The 23,366-nt window shown below is 42.1% G+C and overlaps 1 protein-coding gene across 5 annotated transcripts in view; it reads left to right on the forward strand.

Annotated features, from left to right (window-relative positions):
- EEF1AKMT2 (EEF1A lysine methyltransferase 2) overlaps positions 1-23,366 on the forward strand; it is a 104,436-nt gene that overhangs the window by 34,792 nt on the left and 46,278 nt on the right. For 3 of the 5 annotated variants that reach the window (XM_070057092.1, XM_002722148.5, XM_051833542.2), the window contains 2 exons: positions 2,604-2,820; positions 10,110-10,500. In XM_070057092.1, the coding sequence (XP_069913193.1) occupies positions 2,604-2,820; positions 10,110-10,204 (312 nt within the window). In that variant the 3' untranslated portion in view covers positions 10,205-10,500. Of the gene's footprint in view, positions 1-2,603; positions 2,821-10,109; positions 10,501-23,366 lie in introns of those variants that run through there. The other 2 variants (XR_007914522.2, XM_051833541.2) reach the window with 2 other exon arrangements.

Raw genomic sequence — 23,366 nt, forward strand, 5'->3', positions numbered from 1 at the left:
TAGAGAGGTCTTCCATCCACTGGTTCACTCCCCAGTTGGCTGCAACGGCCAGAACTTGGCCGATCTGAAGCCAGGAGCCAGGAGCTTCTTCTGGGTCTCCCATGTAATGTGGGTACAGGGGCCCAAGCACTTGGGCCATCCTCTGCTATTTTCCCAGGCCATAGCAGAGAACTGGATTGGAAGTGGAGCAGCTGGGGCTTGAACTGGTGCTCATATGGGATGCTGGCACTGCAGGTGGTGGCTTTACTCCCTATGCCACAGCACTGGCCCCAGTTTCTTGATACTTGTATTGCTGTCTGTTAAGTTCAAGCCGCCATCATCTGTTTCAGAGATGACTACAAGAGCCATTTCATTGGCCTCCTCCTGTCCACTCTTGCTCTCCTGTCCATTTACCACAGGAGGTGAGGGTGACCTTTGAAAAGGTCAGTTCCTTTGGTTTCCTTGCTGGGAATGGAATCTGAACCCTGCATCCAGCCTTATGGAGTCCCACATTTTTTACCTCTCCCTCTGGTGCTGAAGTCCTGGCTTGCTCTCTATTCCTGAAACATGCCAAGCGTGTTCTTCCTATATCGTCTTTTTTTTTTTTTCTCTCTCTCTCTCTCTTTTTTTTTTTTTTTTTTTTTTTTGACAGAGTGGACAGTGAGAGAGAGAGACAGAGAGAAAGGTCTTCCTTTTCCGTTGGTTCACCCTCCAATGGCCGCGTCGGCCGGCGCGCTGCGGCCGGCGCACCGCACTGATCCAAAGGCAGGAGCCAGGTGCTTCTCCTGGTCTCCCATGGGGTGCAGGGCCCAAGCACTTGGGCCATCCTCTACTGCACTCCCTGGCCACAGCAGAGAGCTGGCCTGGAAGAGGGGTAACCGGGACAGAATCCGGTGCCCCGACCGCGACTAGAACCTGGTGTGCCAGCACCGCAAGGCGGAGGATCAGCCTAGTGAGCCACGGCGCCGGCTGCTTGTGTCGTCTTTGCACCTGCTACCCTCTGCCCTGATGTTAACACACTGGGCTCCTTCTCATGATTCAGATCCCTGCTCCAGTATCACCTGAGAAATGCTTTTCCAGACTACTTTTTCCAAAATGCCTCTCTCCCAGTCACTCAGCGTCTTATTACTCTGTTTTTGTTCTCTTGATAGCATTTTATCTGAAATTACCCGTGGAACTTATTTCTTAGTCTGTTTTCTGTACTGTAATTGAATAGCACATACTGGTAATTTATAAAGAACAGATGTTTCTTCAGCTCATGGTCTGGAGGCCTCAAGTCCAAGAGCATGGCGTCAGCGTCTGCTGAAGGCTCTCTTCTGCATCAGAACATGGCAGTGGGACAGACCAGGCATGCCACAGGTCCCTGCTTTTGTTCCAGAGCAATGCCCTCAGTAACTCGTCACTCCACTCTCGAGGGCAGAGCCCTCGTAACCCAGTCACCCCCAGATGTCACTTCCAGATATCACTAACACATGGCTTTGGGGGTTACCTTTCCCCCACTGAATTCTGGAGGACACCTGCAAACCACAGTGGCTTATTTATTGTTTCTCCCTCCCTTTACAGGCTGAAAGGTGTATTTGAATGCAAGGACCTCTAATGTTTTATTTACTGTTATATCCACTGTCTAAAAAGTACTGGCACAACAGATGTCCACAAAATGTTTGTTGAATAAATGAATACTTTTTTGAGGCATTTAGGATGAGGAAGCTTCTCAGTTCTTGAGAGTGGTATTTATTATTTTGCTTTGAGTGCAGTGAATACTGTACTTTGGACATGAGGGAGGGAAACTCGCCTGAAATATAAGTAAACACTCACATTTTTAAGTCAATAAGAGTCTCAGACAAAATACTACTTAAAATTACTTTATTAAATTTTTATGAATAATCATTAGCTAATTGCTTAATTATTTTCCATACTAGCTTTTCAGGTTCAGGTTCATTTGCAAGTATTTGTGGATGTTTTATAAAATTGAGGCAGATCTGTATTTCACATCCTTAAAATGTACTGTTATTGAAAACAAGATACTTATGTACGACTTTAAATATCTAAAATGCATTATATTTACCAAGTTAAGTATTATAGTTTAAAATAGTCATTTAATTTCTCAAGCTTCATGCCATTCATTATATCCATTAGTAGTTTTACAAAGTTGCTCATTCAAAGCATAAGGACGTTTCATTCATCATGTTTACTGTGGGTTACACAGCCAAGAGCATAAGCTAAAAATCTTACTTCCAGTGACCTGAGTTCTAAGTAAGTTTTGTCATTTTGGTAAATACATCAAATTTTCTGCTTTTCAAAAGGAACAGCTTTTTCGTAAAGCAGCTTATGAGCTCTATAATGTGTGGTATTATGAGTCTGAGTACCTGGCTTTGATTTGTTTCCAAATTTGTAGAGATTTGGAATGTCTGGGAATCACTATCAGTTCCTCTTACTACTTGACTTTAATGATCGTGGAATGAGGCTCATAAAGGTTTGCTTTAATGTTGAAAATATGTTTATTATATGTAAAATGCTATCATAACTGATGGGCCCTTTTATCTATAACTTTTTACATGTTTTCATGGAATTCTGTAAAGCTTGTGTGTTCATTGTTCTCATGCAGACCTTGATTTCTAATATAGGTAGAAGACTTTTTGAATCTTTCCACAAAGCTCTCTGGATTTCAAATTTGTATTGACAAAGGGACTTTTGATGCCATAAGCCTTAATCCTGACAATGCAATTGAGAAGAGGAAGCAATATGTGAAATCTCTCTCCAGGGTGTTGAAAGTAAAAGGCTTTTTTCTAATAACCTCATGTAATTGGACCAAGGAAGAGTTGCTAAATGAATTCAGTGAAGGTAAATGGCTATGTGGTGTTTAAATATGGGCTTACCTCAGGTTTCATGTATTTAAGTAGGTTCTTTTCCCCCTGGTGTTACAGTGTTTTACTTTTCTATTTGTGGGAATTGCCTGCTTTTCTTCTCTGTTAATGATCTTGGTAATAACTTTTAACTGTATATACAAAGCATGGAGAAATAACACTGGTTGAGATCCAGAGACCTTTTTAAAAATTTTCCAAGAAATCCTGGCAGTTAAGTACTAAAGTTTATGAGCCTATAAATTCAGGTTCTTTATTTAAGCTATATAATCTATTATTTAGAAAATAAAAAAGGCACATATCAATAAATAAATGCTTCTGACTCCAGTGCACTGATTTCACTGGCAAATCTCCAGTCATGCAAATGATAGTGATTTTTGAAGTCTTTCATGAGTGTTTTTATCTTCAGGTACTTTGTATGTCTTGCTCTAGTTGTCATTTAGATATTTAGAATTTATCATCTTGTTTTCAGTATCTATAAAAAAATTATTTTGAACATTACACAGAAACAAAATGGAGGGAATTGACAGAAGGTACTATCCACTAATTCTTGAATAAATATTCTGTGCCTTTTTAAAGATTTGGGTGCCAAGGAAGGATCTTCTTTGCCATGTTAGAAAAGTGTAATTAGTAACCTGTGTCTACTAAGTGGGGATTCTGTGGGAATTGAAGATCTGTAAGCTGTACACAAGGTATTTTGAATTCTCTGGCAGACTATTCTTCGAATGTTTTAAGGAATATTTTATCTGCCAGTTCATTTATGCAGTGTACAGGCATTTCTGTGAAATTATTTTGGGACTCGTTAGATATTTGCTTGTTTTCCTAAGGGTCCTTTTCAGATTAGTATTAATTTTTAGAAGAGAAATTTCTACAGTGAGGACTTTAAGTAAATGATACTGCGTTAAATTCTGAACCTCAATTTCAAATTAATGGGAGATCAGACACCTTGAGAAGGCAGTTTTACTGTGTAATGTTATTTATGACCAAATGACATATACTTTATTTTATTTTTTTAAGATTTATTTTATTTGTTTGAAAGAGTTACAAAGAGAGAGGTAGAGAGAGAGAGAGAGAGGTCTCTCATTCACAGGTTCACTCACCAAATGGCTGCAATGGTTGGAGCTGGGCCAATCTGAAGCCAGGAGTCAGGATCTTCTTCCAGGTCTCCCACATGAGTGCAGGGGCCCAAGCACTTGGGGCATCCTCTGCTGCTTTCCCAGGCACATTAGCAGGGAGCTTTGTTGGAAGTGGAGCAGCCGGAATCGAGCTAGTGCCCTTATGGGTGCTGGCACTGCAGGCTGGGGGCTTTAAGCCACTGTGTCACAGTGCCAGCCCCCAAGTGACATACTTTATCTCAGATTTTGTTTTCTTTTGGTATTAAAGGAATAATCAGGGAGATGTTAACACATGTCCCTTTGTGTGCTTTCAATGACTTTGACAGGTTGTATCACTGAAAACCTGAAGTGTTTGAGGTGGAATTGGGAGCTTTTGGTTTAGTTACCATTGCCTCTGAAAAACAGGAGTCCTATAGGTTTATTGTCTTGTAATTCATGGCATTCATTTTATTATATTCTATGTTAAATTTGTTTCTTTTAGAATTCTTAAGGCTCTATAGTAGTAGTCTTTCATTTTTCCTGAATTTTGACAGTTTTAATAAATGCTCAGTGTCAGTGTGAAGGGCAAGTTCCTTTTTTGGGTTTTAAATACAGGTGTTCTCTTTTACCCATGGAACCAGCAGACAAAAACATATTTGTCTGTCTTTGATAATGAGGAACAGACTTCATTTGCTATAAAATGCTGAAAAATGAGTCTGCGTCTGAGACCTATTGAGTAAACTTTTTATGTTCAGTTTTAGAACTAAATACAGATTTAAATAAACAGAATATTGTAACAGGTAATGTTAAATAATTGTATACAATTAAAGATTTTTTTAGCCATGCATTTTAGAAAATGGTGTTCAGTGTTAGATACGGGAGAGTAATGAAATGCACTACTGTGCTTCACTGCCGAAGGTCTTGTTAGAGCTTCTTGGTTTGGATGCCATGGCCCCTTTGATACAGTGAAGCTTGTCTCACCATCTTTAAAGGTTCTTTGCTTTTTCCCTTGTTTGAAAAGTAAATAGTCACAAAGGTCTTGAAACTTGCATTTTTCACTTGATAATCCTGTTTATAAATAGAATTTACAATATCCCGAATCCAAAAACCCTGGAATCCAGAATGACACTGAGTATGCTGCAGAATCCAACGATTTGAACGCTGAAGTGACATTGCATATAGCAAATTCCACACCTTGACCTCATGTTTAGTTGTGGTCAAAGTGTACATACAATAAAAATATTGTATAAAATACCTTCAGGCTGTGTGTCTAAAGATTGTATGTAACATCAACTTCGGTCCCATCCTCAAGATACCTCATAATATATATGAAAATATTCCAACATTTGAAAAAAACCTAAAATTTGAAATACTTGTGGTCCCAAGCATTTTGAATAGCGGTTACTCAATCTGTATAAACATTTTGTGATGGCCGGCGCCGCGGCTCAATAGGCTAATCCTCCGCCTGTGGCACCGGCACACCGGGTTCTAGTCCTGGTCGGGGCTCCAGATTCTGTCCCGGTTGCCCCTCTTCCAGGCTAGCTCTCTGCTGTGGCCAGGGAGTGTAGTAGAGGATTGCCCTGGTCCTTGGGCCCTGCACCCCATGGGAGACCAAGAGAAGCACCTGGCTCCTGGCTTCAGATCAGCGCGGTGCGCCGGCCACGGCGGCCATTGGAGGGTGAACCAATGGCAAAGGAAGACCTTTCTCTCTGTCTGTCTCTCTCACTGTCCACTCTGCCTGTCAAAAATTTTTTTGTGTGTTGTCATTTGTTTGGGAGAAGATTAACCTGAATCAGTTGACAGATACTAGTATGTTCTAATTTGATGTGCACTAATTTAACGTTTTAGTTTTAGTTTTATTATTTATTTCATTTTTACTTGAAAGGCAGATAGAGGAAGATCTTCCATCTGCTAGTTCATTCCTCAATGCCCACCGCAGCTGGGGCTCAATAGCAGGCGTGTGCCAGAGCAAAGCTATGGGCTTGGAGCTCAGTCAGGGCCTCGCTGTGGGTAGCAAGGGTCGGATTCCTTGAGCCATCACTGGCTACCTCTGAGGGTGCAGACCAGCAGGAAACTAAAATTGAAAGTGGAGCTAGGACTCAAATCTAGACACTGTGCTGTCAGATGCAGGCATCCCATGCCATACCAAACACCCTCCCCGCAATTTCACTTTGTTGTAACTCCCTAATTAAAACGAGGAGGAGTGGGTGTTTGGCAGGCGGTGGTTATGGGGCCATATGGGAGTGCTTGGATTCGTTGGCTCCGTCCTGGAGTCCAGCCTCCTGCTAGTGGGCACCCTGGAAGGCAGCAGATGGAGGCTCCGGTTAGTGAGGTTCTCGCCACCTGTCAGGGAGATCCAGAGGGAGTTCTGGACTTGTAGCTTTGGCCTGACCCAGCCCTGGCTGTTGCAGGTGCTTGCGGAATGAACCAGTAGATGGGAAGTCTTTGTCTCTACTTTTTAAATAAATAAAAATAAATTTAAAAATCCAGAAACTAATAACTACCACCTATTTTACTATAAAAGTAATTGGATTCCTTATACAAAAGTTAAAAAACACAAATAACTCCAAGACATAAGCATATAGATTAAAGTAATTAAAGTCATTCATTAACCATCAGTAGGGTATAACCATTATTAATATTTTGGTAAATTATATATTGAGATACACTTGTTTTGTAGTGTTAATGCAGGGAATGAAAAAATTTAGTGTAGGTGTTAGCATATAGTATTGCAGTTCAAGTGCCTACAGAAAGCCTGGGTTCAAGTCCTGGCTGTGTTCCCCATTCCAGCCTTCTGCTGATGCACACCCTCAAAGGCAGTGGGTGATAGTTCAAGCACCTGGGTTCCTGCCACCTCTGTGGGAGACCTGAACTGATATCCCAGCTGCTGGCCTTGACTTGGCTTGGTCATTGCCGCTGTGGGCATTTGGGATGTGAACCACCAAATGGGAGATCTGTCTTTTTGCCTTAAATTAAAAAAAAAAAAAAAAAAAAAAAGTCCTGGAAAATCGACATAGACAGGTACATTTTCTCTTGAAATACTTAAGCATATGTAAAATTGCTGAAAAAAATATGTGTGTACATCTGAAAAATTGGCTCACATTAAAATATGTCTTTTTTTTTTTTTTTTTTTTTTTTTATAAAAGATTTGTTTACTTGAAAGAGTTACACAGAGAGGAGAGGCAGAGAGAGAGGGAGAGGGAGAGGAAAGTCTTCCATCCGCTGGTTCACTCCCCAGGTGGCTGCAACGGCCAGAGCTGCGCTTTTCTGAAGCCAGGAGCCAAGAGCTTCTTCCAGGTCTCCCACATGGGTGCAGAGGCCCAAGGACTTAGGCCATCTTCCACTGCTTTCCCAGGCCATAGCAGAAAGCTGGATTGGAAGAGGAACAGCTGGGACTCGAACCGGCGCCCATATGGGATGCCAGCACTGCAGGTGGTGGCTTTACCCACTATGCCACAGTGCTGGCCGCATGCTGTTTTTTTTTTTTTTTTTTCCTTTTAAAAGATATTTTGTGGGCCAGTGCTGTGGGTGTAGCTGGTTAATCCACCATCTGCACTTCCAGCATCTCATATAGGTGTCGGTTTGAGTCCCTGCTATTCCATTTCCAATCCATCTTCCTGTAATGTGTCTGGGAAAGCAACAGAGGATGGCCCATGTCCTTGGGCCCCTGCACCCATGTGAGAGACTCAGGTGAAACTGCTGGCTCTGTTCTGACCCATCCCTGGCCGTTAGCAGTCATCTGGGGAATGAAACAGCGGATGTAAACTCTCTCTCAGTAGCTCTGATTTTGAAATAAATAAAATAAAGCAAAATGCTAGTTAGGATACCCCAGTCTCAGGTCAGAGTGCCTTTGTTGATTCCTGGTTCTGGTTAGTATTCCAGCTTCCTGCTAATGCAGACCCTAGAAAATAGTAGTTGTGTTCCTGGCTCCTGGCTTCAGCTTGGTCTTTGCAGGAATTTAAAGAGTGAACCAGCAGTGGGAACTCCCTCTGTTTTGTCTATGTGTCTAAAAAAAAAAAAGAAAAGAAAACTTCTTTGAAGTTCTGTCCCTTGGAAAAGGTTCCCCTCCCCTCCCCTCCCCTCCCCTCCCCTCCCCTCCCCTCCCCTCCCCTCCCCTCCCCTCCCTTCCCCTCCCCTTTAATGCAAAAAATATTGAAATCTGCATAGTTTAAAAAATTTTTTTAAAGATTTTTAAAATATTTTATTTATTTATTTATTTGAGAAGTAGAGTTACAGACAGAGGGAGACAAGAAAGGTCTCCCCAAATGGCTGCAGTAGCCGGAGCTGGGCCAGTCCGGAGCCAGGAGCTTCTTCCAGGTCTCCCACATGGGTGCAGGGGCCCAAGCACTTGGGCCATCTTCCACTGCTTTCTCAGACTATTAGCAGGGAACTGGATCAGAAGAAGAGCAGCTGGGACATGAACTCGTGACTCCACAAGTTTTTTATATATATACTACAGCACCGGCTCCATAGTTTTTCTTCCTAATATGCAGGTTTTTTTTTTTTTTTTTTTAAGTTTATCTATTTATGTGAAAGGCAGAGTTAGAGAAAGGAGAGACAAACAAAAAGATATCTCCATCTGCTGGTTCATGCCTCAAATGGCCGTAACTGTCAGGAAGCTGAAGCCAGGATCCAGGAGTTTCTGGTTTCCCACATGGGTGTAAGGGCCCAAGGACTTGGGTTATCTTCTGCTGCACTCCCAGGCATATTAGCAGGGAGCTGGATTAGAAGTGAAGCAGCTGGGATTCAAATTGGTGTCCATATTAGATGCCCGGGTCCCAGGTAGCAACTTAACCTGCTACCCACAGCACTGGCCCATAGTACGCATTTTTATAACGTGTATTTTGGTGCAAAAAACAAAAAACAAAAAAACAAAAGATTTTGGAATCCACATTGAGTTTTTTAATAAAATGCATTTTCCGTGAACTTTTTGAGGATCTCTTATGATAAGATGTGTATAGAAAATCAACAATACAATAGTATGTATCTTTTTTTTTTTTTTTTTTTTTTGACAGGCAGAGTGGACAGTGAGAGAGAGAGACAGAGAGAGAAAGGTCTTCCTTTGCCGTTGGTTCACCCTCCAATGGCCGCCTGCTGCAGCCGGCGCACCGCGCTGATCCGATGGCAGGAGCCAGGAGCCAGGTGCTTCTCCTGGTCTCCCATGGAGTGCAGGGCCCAAGTATTTGGGCCATCCTCCACTGCACTCCCTGGCCACAGCAGAGAGCTGGCCTGGAAGAGGGGCAACCGGGACAGAATCCGGCGCCCCAACCGGGACTAGAAACCGGTGTGCCGGCGCCGCAAGGTGGAGGATTAGCCTATTGAGCCGCGGCGCCGGCTAGTATGTATCTTTTATACATTTTCTAATATTTAAAAGAGTTCTTTTAGCTCAAAGCAAGGAAGTGAAGGAAATGCAGAAACCTATTACTCCAAGGGAAAAAAACTCTTCCCAAACTCACAGTCCAACCACTGAAGGAAACCTGGTTAACATTTTAGTGAGCAACCTTTCCCCTTTATTTATTTTTTAAATACCAAATGGTAAACTTTTCCATTTTGAACAAGGAACACAGAAGACCAGAAAGAAATTGCAGAGAAGAGGCTTTCCCTCAGATCCCAATCCCTGCTCCTGTTTACCAGCTCTGCCAGCCGCTTCCCTGCAGCCTGGCTCACCACCTAGTCTGTAGGAAGTAGCTAGCATGTGCTGAGTTCTCACGACATGCTGTACCACTACTTGGAACTAATCTGTAGCATGCATATGAAAATACTTAATACAGAAAGGTTAAATAACTTGATTAGTAGAAGATGAAAAAGTTGTGGGAATGGACAGTGGTGATGTTTGCAGCATGTGGTAAGAACTCAGCACGTGCCGGCTACTTCTGCAGGCGAGGTGGTGAGACAAGCTAGCGGGGAAGTGGCTGGCAGAGCTGGTAAACAGGAAGTGGAGGGATCTGGATGAGTGGCAAAGTCTCTTTTCTGCAGTTTGTTTCTGGTCTGTTCATTTTAAAGTGTTTTTTGGGTGTATACGCACATATGTTGTGCAGGCACAGTAAAACTGAAAAAAAAATTAAAGTTTGGCATCACTTGGTTTTATAAAGGGTTTAAAAGTACACAGATACGCAAACTTCTCCTTAACCGTGGAGTCCGTCTTTAATAAAAGTATTTTGATTTTGTCTGACAGGATTTGAACTTTTTGAAGAGCTGCCAACACCCATGTTCAGCTTTGGTGGCAAATCTGGAAACAGTGTAGCAGCATTGGTTTTCCAAAAATCCTGAGACTTTTCCACGAACAGATTCAGGTAGCTTTTTAAGAAGCTACACAGCAAAGCAAACCTGATACAGAGCATGAAAGTATAAATAAAGGCTTAGTAAGTACCAGTGATGCACATGTTGAGTAGATACAATCAGTTGGTTAAAAAAAAAAAAATCCATGATCATGTAAGTGATTGGTCTTTAGAGATCAAGAATAGTTTTTAATTTTCTTTTGTATTTGTAAATATTTTACTTGATAAAAAAATTTTCTGTAATTGCTAAAGTTTAAAACTTTAAAATAGTAAATGAATTTACAAAAAGCATGTATTCTTGATTTTTATGCTTTGGTAAAATTGAATTGACTGTGGTTAGCTATGAAGATTTGATCAAACTATTTCAGAAACAGAATAATAAGTGAAACAACTTTTTTGGTATTTTACTTGAATGTTTATGAAACATAATAAGAAATAGTATTTTGTATTGAATAGAGATTGTTTTTAAAATTACTTAATAGCTGGGAAAACCCCCTGGTCTTCATCTATATAATCCAACAAAATCAGAGCAGTATATTGATTGATAAAGAATTATTTATTGAGCCTGTATTTTCTAACTGATGAGTCTTCTACACGCTGATGGATAAGCAGGTAAGAGGAAAGAAGAGGACTTAGGGATATTATTTGCTAGCACTATGTTATATGAAAGGACGTCACCAAGTTTGTGAAAAAATGGAACAAAAAGATTTGTGAAAAAAATTTTTTTAAGATTTATTTATTTGAAAGGGTGAGTTAGATATAGAGAGATCTCCCATCTGCTGGTTCACTCCCCAAATGGCTGCCTCTGCTGGATCTGGGCTTGTCAGAAGCCAGGAGCTTCTTCCCTGTCTCCCACGTGAGTGCTGGGGCCCAAGCACTTCAGCCCTCTTCCACTGCTTTCCCAGGGACATTAATGCAGAGTTGGATCTGGAGTGGAGCTGCCAGGACTCGAATCCTTATCCATCTGGGGTGGTGGTGCTGCAGACTGCGGCTTTACCCGCTATACCACCGTGCCAGCCCCAGTGCAAAAATTTTGAAATCCACACATAGGGTTTTTTTTTTTTTTTTTTTTTTTTTTTTTTTGACAGGCAGAGTGGATAGTGAGAGACAGAGAGAAAAGTCTTCCTTTTGCCATTGGTTCACCCTCCAATGGCCGCCACGGCTGGCGCGCTGCAGCCAGCGCACCACGCTGATCCGATGGCAGGAGCCAGGTGCTTCTCCTGGTCTCCCATGGGGTGCAGGGCCCGAGGACTTGGACCATCCTCCACTGCACTCCCGGGCCACAGCAGAGAGCTGGCCTGGAAGAGGGGCAACCGGGACAGAATCCGGCGCCCCGACCGGGACTAGAACCCAGTGTGCCAGTGCCGCTAGGTGGAGGATTAGCCTATTGAGCCGCGGCGCTGGCCAACATAGGGTTTTCCATAATATGCATTTTCCACAAACTTTTTTTGAAGACTCCTTGTAATTATTAACTTGTTGAAACTTACCTGAATGGTCTTTTTAAATACTTTCTTAAGTTATTGTTATTTTGTAGTATCTACATGATGTATGTATTGCTTATTCTTGCTTATATGTGTAAGAAAACTGCAGTTGAGAGTCGTTCTGTGAGGTCGAAGGACAAGTATAGGCTGGAGCCAAGGTTCCTAACTGGGTGGGTCTGGCTCTCATGTGTTCTGCCTCCCAGCTGCTGAATCTCTGCCTTTGTAGCTTGTCCAGTTCAATTGAGAGCTAGGACTGATAAAGTGTGTATGAAAATTCAGTGAGAAATGTTGGGCAATTACTTCTAACAGCTCTGTCGCTCCTGGTTGGTGTCGATCACCGACAACGGGTTATAGGGTTGTTCTGTGGACTCTCGAGCTCTTAAGCTTGCCTCTCTCAGAACTGAGTTTGTCATCTTCTGTGCAAGGGTGGTCAGTATAAGTTATGCAAATCTCAGAGATATAAGGACAAAAGATGTTGTAGATAGCAAGGAAAACAGTTTATATATTAATGTTTTTGAAGAGATAGGGTATATTACAATACTTAAGGCCACTTTGTATTAATATGGGTTTTTAAAATGTTATCTAGGTGTTTGATTTGCAGCTTTGGGGACCCATTGAGTTACAAATATAGCAATTTTTGTTTATTTGGCAAATGTTGCTCCAGTATTAAGTCTAGTTTGACATCCCCTTTTTTCCTTTTTAGGGATTGTGGTGAGGGAGGGGTGAGTCTTTGATGTAGATCAGCATTAGTCATTAAGATCACTGTATGCCTTCCACAAGGTAGCTGAAGATGTTTACATGGACTTTGAACAAAAATCATATTTTCTGAATAAGTCTTGTTTTCAACATGTAAAAAGTGGGAAATTATTTCAGAATATGTACAATTTAAACTTTAAAAATATATTATGTTGTTTTTTCAAGATGAGGAATCTTAAGCCAAAGAAGCATGCAGTTTTATAATTTCTTGAGGAGATCTGGTCTTGCTGCTGGTTTAACATTAGCAGTCTTTCATGTCCAATGTAATAATAGATAAGTAGTCTTTCAGAATTTGGAGTGTGAACTGTATGCGATTTTAAAGCATGAATCCAACAACATGGGCTTTGTGTGTGACTGGACAACAGCATTTTCAGTTCGCAGGAAGCTTGGAGTGAGTCTTTGTTGGGCAGCTCCTTGAGTTCCATGTGGGGTTTGCTCCATTTGCAGAGGGAAAGGCATTTTGTTTTTATCTCCGAGCTGTTGATAAGGTCAGCCCCTTATCACTTTAATCCTGCTGGACGCCAGCCTCTTGGGGACTGACATCCGAACAAATGAAAGGTCCAAAAATGCTAACAAGAAATTAATTTCAAATAATATCAAACTGTTAAAAAACCAGGCCAGTGAATGTCCCCAAGTTACTGAGACAAATTTTAAATACATTATTATTAAACTCGGTATTGTTAAATCATAATTATATAGTAAGTTATGTAGTAAATGCTGTTTTCTGTGGATAAAAAGTTGGAATTGTAGTTTTATTTAATCAAAAGACACTTATTTTGAGGAAACTTGTTTGAAATGCAAACGAGATTTCTCAGTGGAGCCTGCACAGAATTGTTGCTTTTCATTATGATGTTATTGCTGCATAACAGGCCACTTGTGTGTGCAGGAAGTGCGTATGCAAGTCCAAAGGGAATTGAGGCCTGAATGGGCGGTTACACCAATTAACAAATAGAAGGTTTTCAGAACATTTTGTTTTAAGCCAGGTGCACAGTTAGAGTTGCTTTTTGGGACTGGCATTTATGTGTGAGAATCAAACCTGACACCACTCTTGGCAGCTTGACTAAAGCATTTTAAAGTCAGTACAAACTGTCCTTGCATGATTTTTTATTCTATTGTAGTAGCAACGAGCTTGCTTTTCTTCTTCGCTGATATGCATGTAATCTGTTTATTTTGAAAACGGAGCTAAACATATACAGAAGACTTAGGTTTTTAATGAATACTGTGCTTTTAAAATTTCTGTGATATTGTAATGCAGTACTTTATGATTCACATTCATCCAGGATTTAACAGAAACCTGAATTGTTAAGAAACTGAAGTTACTAAGTTTCTCATGTACTTGAAATAATTTACCTTAAATTACTATGTAGAGAAATAGAGTATCTCCACCCATGTTCACATGCTTTCCATTTCAGTTTATGTTCTCTTAAATAATTATACTGTGTGTGTGTGTGTGTGTGTGTGTGTGTGTGGCTGTCTGTCTGTGTGCTTGTCTTTTTGTCTGCTGGCCTACAATGAGATAGTACAAATGTGAACAGTTTGTCTTTATGGGAGGGACCTGGGTGTTGAGCACTGTTTTTGGCTTTGTGAGCTAGCATCTGTGTGCTCCAGAGATAGTCCTCTGTTTTGAGAGCAAGAGACCAAGTGTCCTGAGTTCCATGTGGTAACCTCTTCAGCTGATTTCCCTCTTCAGTGGGAATTACTGCTGGGCTTTGAAGGGAGTCTTGTCTAATACACTCCACTGGGAAAGGGCTGCCTGTGACCGAGAGCCTGACTGTGGGAGGCTGAGCAGTGCACCAAGTAGAAAGATGGTTGCATAGTGGGAAAAATTAGGAAATTCTCATCATTTCTTTCCATAAGGCAGGCAAACAGAGATGTCCTTAGAAGAAGGGGGAGTACATGAGCATGCTTTATTAACAGTTAATGGAAGAAAATTAATGCTAATTTATTCTTCATACACACCATGCAGTTTGTTAGAAAAGTAAAAGAATAGTTTGAAATTCTTTGGTCAATTGAAGGATTCATGTTTTAGGTGCATAGAAATGAAACTCAACATTAAGCAGACAAATACTCAGGCCTACAGGCTACATAAATGCTGAATAAAACCAGCTCCACAATGGAACTCTGAAAAGCAATGGGTAAGAAGCCTAATGAATGATTGAATATGACCTTAGCAAAATCCCTGGAGTGTTGTTGAAAGATCATTCATTTCCAGCTTAGACGTCAAGATGGGCTCCAGTAACCTGGAAAAAAAAAGTGAAAAAAAGGGAAGAAAAAAAAAAAGAGCCTGAGTCAGTATTTACTGAGTTTTGAAAATCTCTGCCGCACACTGTGTTAGACCGATGATTAAAAGGGCTTCTCTAGCTGAATGTTGGCTGTCACTGCAAGGACCTGTAGTTTAGGCCCAGGGAAACCAAATTAAAAAATTAGGAATAATTCTCAAGACTTCCATCCATCAATATCCTGCTTTTATGGAGAACTTCAAAAATGGGTGTGTAGGCTGGCAGAATGTGTGTTTGTCATGCTGATATTGTTCTTAAGAAAGACTTGGAACAAGAGACCAGTTGTTGTGCTTTAAAATATTTGCAAATTACTTGCCTAGCTTATTAAAGGAAGATAGAATAAAACCAAAATCTGCATTTTTTTTACTTTTCAGAAGAAATGATCATATTTAAGTTTTACACATGTGTTGTTATTCTTTCATCAGCAAATCAGTTTCTTAGTGATCTTTATTGTGCATGCTTATCCAGAAGCTTCTTAAGAGAATCTGATCCATCTGTTTTCCCAAATATGTAAACATTTGCACATGATCTAGCAATTAGCATATCCTGGATGGTAGCAGAGTAGCTTAGAAAGAAATGAAAGAGGCCGGCGCCGCGGCTCACTAGGCTAATCCTCCGCCTAGCGGCGCCGGCACACCGGGTTCTAGTCCCGGTCGGGGCGCCGGATTCTGTCCCGGTTGCCCCTCTTCCAGGCCAGCCCTCTGCTGTGGCCAGGGAGTGCAGAGGAGGATGACCCAGGTGCTTGGGCCCTGCACCCCATGGGAGACCAGGAAAAGCACCTGGCTCCTGGCTCCTGCCATCGGATCAGCGCGGTGCGCCGGCTGCAGCGCGCCGGCCGCGGTGGCCATTGGAGGGTGAACCAACGGCAAAGGAAGACCTTTCTCTCTGTCTCTCTCTCTCACTGTCCACTCTGCCTGTCAAAAAAAAAAAAAAAAAAAAAAAAAAAAAAGAAAGAAAGAAATGAAAGAATGCTCTGGTAGAATAAAGGGACTCTGAACTGTGTCAGTGTTCATTAACGTGTGTGCAGATAAGGAGTTCATCATCCAGGCCGTGAGGAGTGCAGACCGGCAGGCTGGGAGCAGTTGTACTTGGCCTGCAGTTGGCTTCTGGGGAGGAAGAGGCTGACTGCAGGAGAGTGTGGGTGTGCCAGTTCCCATTTGCCTTCTAACCCCTCTGCTCATATGAAAATGTCAGTCCTTTGTTCCCATCTAATTTTAGTACATCCTGACTGAAAAACATGCTAAGATGAAAAAATGTTAGGATAATTTCCAGCCATGGAACTCTGTCTGAGCTGCAGGGAGGGGGAGAGGAAGAGTGGAGGAAAGAGCGGTTTATGCTGCATATCCGCCTGCTTTTCTGGGGCAGCGTCTAGCCCCTACTCTGTTGATTTTGGGAACGAGATAAATTTGGCTGCACTGATAATTAGATTTTCCTTCCGTGTTTTCAGTAAGAAGCCTACTTGGGGTCTGATATGTTGTTTAATCACATGTACTGGGCTGAATTAGAGAGCTGTATGCAAGCTTTGGAAGAAAGGCCTGAAATTGTGAGTGAAAACCACATCTTGTGTTATTTACAAGTAGAACCTTTGAGGGCTGTTTGTGTTTCGGTGAAACTGCCTTTTGACTGTCACATTGAATGACAGTAATATTTGTCGATTTTCGAGAAGCAGTCAGAGGCAAGGCATGCATGTCTGAGCTATGTGTCTGCTCTGTAAGCTCAGCAGACCTAGAAGGGAGATTCTGTGAAGACAATTGGGTTAAATAACGGATAATGTAGCTTGTCCATGACAGGACACAATTCTGCTGGCTCTGTAGTTGGAAGTGTCAGTTATTGTGGTTTTTTAATTAAAAAGTAATTAGATTAAAAGGGTGAAGACGCCAGGAGCCAGGAGCTTCCTCCGGGTCTCCTACGCGAGCGCAGGGGCCCAGGGACTTGGGCCATCTTCCACTGCTTTCCCAGGCCATAGAGAGCTGGATCGCAAGTGGAGCAGCCAGGACTCGAACCGGTGCCCATATGGGATGCCGGTGCTTTAGGCCAGGGCATTAACCTGCTACGCCACAGTGCCGGCCCCTCTGGTCACTGTTTTTCAAAAGCTTTGGGCAATGTGTATGTGTGTGTCTGTGTGTTATTTAATTAAAAAATAAAAGGGGTAGGCTTAAACCCAAACACCAGTTTTGGAGAAGACTGTTGGACCTGGGCAAGTCACTTTCTTTCTTGGGTCTTCAGTTCTCTCTGTAAAACCAGGTATTCAGCAGCTGAAATTTAAAGTTCTCCGTTCTTATCAGCTCAGTGTGCCATAATTAGATACCAGAGATCAGGTTCTGGAGGCTGGGATTCAGGTGCTGGCAAGACATGCGCGAGCCGCCATCATCCTCCCTGCGCGCAGGGGAGCCAACAGCGTTCCGGTGGCCCTTCTAGGGGCACGGATCCTACTCCTGGCCTCACGGATCCTACTCATGGCCATTCCCTCACTGTGGCCCCATCAACAGATCCCACTGTGGGTTAGGGCTTCATGATAGAGCCTGAAATCAATCAGAGGATAGATGAAGAAAGTCCACAAAATAGTTTTCTAGTGTGTTGGGGGATTAAATACTCTGTTAAATATCAGTTGCTAAGTAACTTGATGATTCAAACCATTGTATCTGTTCTTTTTTTTTTTTTTTTTTTTTTTTTTGGACAGGCAGAGTGGATAGTGAGAGACAGAGAGAAAGGTCTTCCTTTTGCCGTTGGTTCACCTTCAAATGGTCGCCACGGCTGGTGCGCTGCGGCCGGCGCACCACGCTGATCCGAAGGCAGGAGCCAGGTACTTCTCCTGGTCTCCCATGGGGTGCAGGGCCCGAGGACTTGGGCCATCCTCCACTGCCTTCCCAGGCCACAGCAGAGAAGGGCAACCAGCAAAGAATCTGGTGCCCCGACCGGGACTAGAACCTGGTGTGCTGGTGCCGCTAGGCGCCGGGGCCGGATCTGTTCTTACATATGCAAAAATATATGTACATAAAATAGTTGAAGCAAATATTTCCATCTAAAACTAAACTTTAGATTTAAATATTGTCTCTGATACATATTTGATAATTCAGTTTATAATCATTTGACCATAGAGATGGTTTACCGGGAAACCCAGAATTTACATCTTATTGTCCATTCCACTTCCATTTTATATATAGAAAGATTGAGGTTAAGACTGGGCCTATGGAAAATCATGACATCTGAAGCTATCCCTGATTGGGCTCTTCTCTGCCCTGAACATGCAGACTACACGCTCATCCATGACCTAGTTTACTACGCTAAAGTCCCAGGCTCTGAGATGTCTGCCCTCTTATGCTATGCAGAAGTTAAGCTTGAGAGTAGTATCGGGGCCAGCGCTGTGGCACAGCGGGTTAACGCCCTGGCCTGAAGCGCCGGCATCCCATATGGGCACCGGTTCTGGTCCCGGCTGCTCCTCTTCTGACCCAGCTCTCTGCTATGGCCTGGGATAGCAGTGGAAGATGGCTCAAGTCCTTGGGCCCCTGCACCCACGCGGGAGACCCAGAAGAAGCTCTTGGCTCCTGGCCTCAGATCAGCGCAGCTCCGGCCGTTGCGGCCATCTGGGGAGTGAACCAGCGGATGGAAGACCTCTCTCTCTGTAACTCTGACTTTCCAAAAAAAAAAAAAAAAGACTAGTATCAGTTTATCCCTGTGACTGCTTATCCCTGCAGTGAAACTGAAGTTGTTAAAGGCTAACCAAGTGCCTAATATGTAGTAGATAAGTTCTTTTTTTTTTTTTAAAGATTGATTTATTTTAAAGTCAGCTACACAGAGAGAGGAGAGGCAGAGAGGGGGAGAGAGAGGTATTCCATCGGCTGGTTCACTCCCCAATTGGCTGCAACAGCTGGATCTGTGCCAGTCCGAAGCCAGGAACCAGGAACTTCTTCCAGGTCTCCCATGTGCGTGCAGGGGCCCAAGGTCTTGGGCCATCCTCCACTGCTTTCCCAGGCCATAGCAGAGAGCTGGATCAGAAGTGGAGCAGCTGGGTCTGAACTGGCACCCATATGGGATGCCGGCGCTTCAGGCCAGGGTGCTAACCCGCTGCACCACAGCGCTGGCCCCCGCTAACAGTCCTTACTTAAGGTTGGGTTCCCTTCAGTCCATTTCTTTGAAGCAACTTGATAGAGTGGGGAGAGAAGCAGTTGTGGTAGACCTCACCTCAAAGGGCTATCTCGGGACAGTCGATGAGCAGCTCCAGTAAATACTCTTTCCCCGAAGACCCTTCTTCCGTTGGAATTGGAATTGTACACCTTGTGCACTGCGGGCTGTGTTCTGAGGTGACAAGGGTGAGGAGAGGAGGAGTCCCAAACAGGTGAGCCATTCAAAACTGCTTGGAAGTCATTATGTGCGGTTCCTTCTTCCTTAGCCTTTGTACAGGGCTGGTGCCGAAGCATTTTTTATGTAGTTCGGAAAAGAGGACTAATATCATAGTTTGAGATTTTCAGGAATGTCCTGTACGATGTGTTTCATTAGCGGCTAAGACTACCCTTCAGGTTTAGATCCTTATCTCTTAAGTTGTAATTATTCAGCAATAAATGTAGGTGTGAGGGAAAACATATTCATTCTTTTATTTATTTATTTGAGAGAGAACACACATCCTCTGATGACTCCTCAAATATCAGTGACAGCTTGGCCAAGCTAGGGGGCCCGGAATGCAATCAGTGTTTCTCATTTGGGTTTCAGGAACCCAGTTTCTTGAGCCTTCACTGCTGCCTCTGAAGGTTTTCATCAGCAGAAAACTGGAATTGGGAGCAAACCCAGGCACTCTGATGCGGCACGTGGGCAAACGCCTGCCCCTTTTTATTTCCTTTCTTGTCTGTCTTTCTAAGAGGAAAATATTAACATAACTGCATTTGAAAACAAATGGACAAAAATGTAGTGCACTTCCCTTATTAGAAAGCTCCGAATGCCAAGGCAAACAAGGGAACTAAGCTTAGGTCCCCAAATGACCTTGGATTAGGAAGTTGATAGCTTTGGAGTCAATGAAAATTGTTGAGTTGGATTTGAGTCTTTCGCTGACTGTTTAGGAGGCAGTGGGCTGAGATTTTACGATTGGTCTCCACCTTGCATCATCCATGTTTGAAATTTTTGATCAGTGTGTCATGTTTCTTTTCCTTGCTATGAAGTAACACTGCCATTCATCAAGCAGCATTTTAAAATTTGGAGGTGGGTAATATCTTGGTTTGTCCTGTTTGTCCTTAGTTTATACAGGAACTAGAAATACTGTATGTAGAAGTACATTGACTCTGTTTTTATGCTAGTTTAGAATGCTTTTGATTTGAGTTGTTTATTTCTTTAATCTTTTCATTGGTGTAGAAGTAAGTATCTCCAAGAGTGCTTAGTATGACTGTAGAAATGTTGGCTAGAATTGTGTTGCTGTCTTAGTTGACTTTTCCCTTGTGAAAGTTAAGAGAGCTATAAGCTATTTAAAAACAGACAGCTTCTCATTAGAAATTCTTTTAGATTTCAGGTGTAGTTAACCTATAGCTGCAGGGTATGCACACACAAAGGAGGCAAGGCTAGTCTTTCATAACAGTAATGGGTATGAACTAAACGGAAGATCTTTGCTTTTGGTTAACGTAACAGAATGACAAGCTGCTGAGGAGCGCTGACCTGTAGGCCAAATGTTCCTTTCATGCTGCTCCCAGCAATATTCTTCCCGTTAGAACCAGAAACTCATTTTTTTTTTCCCCTCAGTATTTTAAATCCAAAAGGATTCAGTCTTTAGACTGGATATTTAAGCTCTATGGAATCACAAACTATCTAGTTTCATAATTTCCTCTCTAATGAGAGTGAAATTTTACTCAGTTTAATTTTATGGGAGTAGGCAGGATAGCCATGGCTTTGAGCAGATCAGTGGGGAAGATGAGACAATGACTTACATGGACAGAAGAGAAAAAAATAAAGTTTGGGTTTGTATCTCAAATACTAAATATGAATTCTATTAAAGAATCTTTTAGAAAACAAAGTTGAAATGGTTTGTATTTGAAGATGATAACATAAACATTTATTAGTCTGGGTGTACAGTTGAAGTCCAGTTTTTTAAAAATACATAAGTCAGAATTACAGAGAGGGAGAATCAGAGAGATCGTCCATCCCTTGGTTCATTTCCCAGAGAGCTGCAACAGCCAGTGCTGGGCCAGGCCAAGCCAGGAGTCAGGAGCTTCATCTGGGTCTCCCACATGGGATGCAGGGGCCCAAGCACTTGGGCCATCTTTTGCTGCTTTTCCCTTGCCATTTGCAGGAAGCTAAATCAGAAATAGAGCAGCCAGGTCATGAACTGGTGCCCATATGGGATGCTGGTGTGATAGCCAGCAGCTTTACCTGCTACACAACAGTTCTAGCCCCAGTTGAAATAATTTCTAAATTAAGTTCAACATACATAGCAATGTGAAAATATTCTCACTTATTGTTTAGCTACTTTTTGTGGAGTAACTGAGGCAAATTAAATTATATATTAATTAACCACGTGATAATAACAAGTATACTTCACCTAAGATCATAAATAGATCAAGGCTTATGCTTTTGAATTTTATTATTAGGATAGTAAAATAGATTTAGTAAGTCTCATATATGCCAGGAACTTTGAGTGTAGTGGATGAAAAGCCATTATTATAGTTCTGGGTGTTTTTTTTTTTTTTTTTTTATTTACTCTGCATAAACTTCAGTCTGCTTTTCATGCCTGTGTTTTATTTAGCACATAAGACCAGTGGCCACTATTAACCACGCAAAAAGAAAGAAAAAACCAGTACTATCAAATTGAAATAAGTTTAACTGTTGCTGTGTTCTTTTTGGCTTACTTTACCCAGAACTCTCCCTTTTAGTGAGTTGCAAGCGTGACATTTGCTATGTTTTCAGCACCTGCCAACTTGGAAACCAGGGTTTGTGCTCAGGACCTAGGCTTGCAACCCACACTTTGTGGTGCACAATGCCGCCCCAGCTGGCGTGCTTCGTACCTCAATGGTGCTAGACATTCAGTTACAAAGCTGTGTGGCTTCACATGCACTGATTTCAATAGTCATTCCTCTCCAGGCTGCTTTCCGCTCTCATTTTACATCAAAGGAATGAGATTGGTGTCATCAAATTCACTGCTGTGCTTGCTTCTCAGTGAAAATAAGTAAATTTGTTTTATTTAGTTATTGGATCAAAAAGTAATTTTGTCTCCAAAAACCAAAGTATTTCTTTGAAAAGGTTAAGGTGTGTGTGTGTGTGTGTGTGTGTGTGTGTGTGAGAGAGAGAGAGAGAGAGAGAGAGAGAGAGAGAGAGATTGCAGCCAGTGGTATGACGCATTTCATTGGTGGGCAAAGAGAAGAGAAAGGGAGGAGCAGAGGATGAGTGTGCTGTAATGTGCTCAGCAGGCAGTGCTGTTAGTTCAGAGGGACAGAGATGTGGGCACGATTACAGAACTTTTCTGAATAAGATCCACATATGTAAATTGTCCCTGTTGTAGAGTCAGTATTTTGGTTTCCATCTATAACCAGGAATTTTGCATATTTTCCAAAGAAGTATATTTTGCTAACTTGTTTTCAGTAGCCAGTCTCTCTAAAAGTACTTCAGGTAGGTTTGGTGATGTCTGTCTTCTCATAATGTATTATAAGCAATTTTAAAAGGTTCTGCTTTAAAAAAGATCTTTTCAGATGTAGAAAGAACAGTGTGAAATGTGAATGACTGGCCTTTAATACAACAGTTGTGACAAAGAGGCAGTGGCTTTTGGAAACTGAATAAAGAGGTTAATACACATGCATCTGCATTCTGCTGTTGGGTCCAGTGTATAACATGTTTGACATTTGTTTAGTTCACTTTGTTAGTCCAAGAAGAATAGTATGTTATTCTATCAACCCAGTTTATAATTGTTCAGTGGTGAGCTCTTTTGCAACCATAGGCACAGATAGATTTGATGGGAAAAACTGGACAACATTTATTGGCTCAAACTTCAAAGCTTTGCTCTTTGTTGTCTGAACATCACATTTATCTAGTTCTAAAAGCACAAAAGTAAAACACCCACTAACTACCTACGACACTCCTTGTGCATATCAAAACCCAACCTTTACCCTCCTCTGCACAGTGTGCTTGGGTGAGTACTTTTATTAGCTTGTTGATACAAGTTATAGGTGGGTACACCCTTTCTTAATGAAGCACACCTTTATTGTCTCCTGTTGCTTAAGACTTCCAGCTTGGAATGGAGGAGCTGTAGTGTAGAGTGGTACTCAGTTTAAATCCCGTTTGGAGTAGATGCATGATACATACTAAACACACAAGCATTCCTCTATTTGGCAGTCCTTTTCAGGGGGAGCCAGGGGACCCACATGGCTGAGCCTTATCCCTGGGTTTTACATATTGGATGTGGAGTAATCGACTCTTAAGTAACCCCTGCATTTTGTATTTTCTCTAGAGGTGTTCTTTGACTTAGGTTCATGTTGGTCGATGCCAATGGGAAAGTTACAGGTGATTGTTTTTAGGTTATTTATGGATTTATTCCTAAACTGGCCTATGAATTTGTGTTTAGATGTCTGGTTGTACTCTTAAATCTGGTTTTGATTTGGTTGACCGTTTAAGATTGAACAAAGGTAGACAGTTTAGCTCCCCTCCCCCCAGTTGTAGCTTGCAGAGCTTT

The sequence above is a fragment of the Oryctolagus cuniculus genome, chromosome 15, assembly GCF_964237555.1.
Source record: "Oryctolagus cuniculus chromosome 15, mOryCun1.1, whole genome shotgun sequence".
Taxonomy (NCBI): Eukaryota; Metazoa; Chordata; class Mammalia; order Lagomorpha; family Leporidae; genus Oryctolagus; species Oryctolagus cuniculus.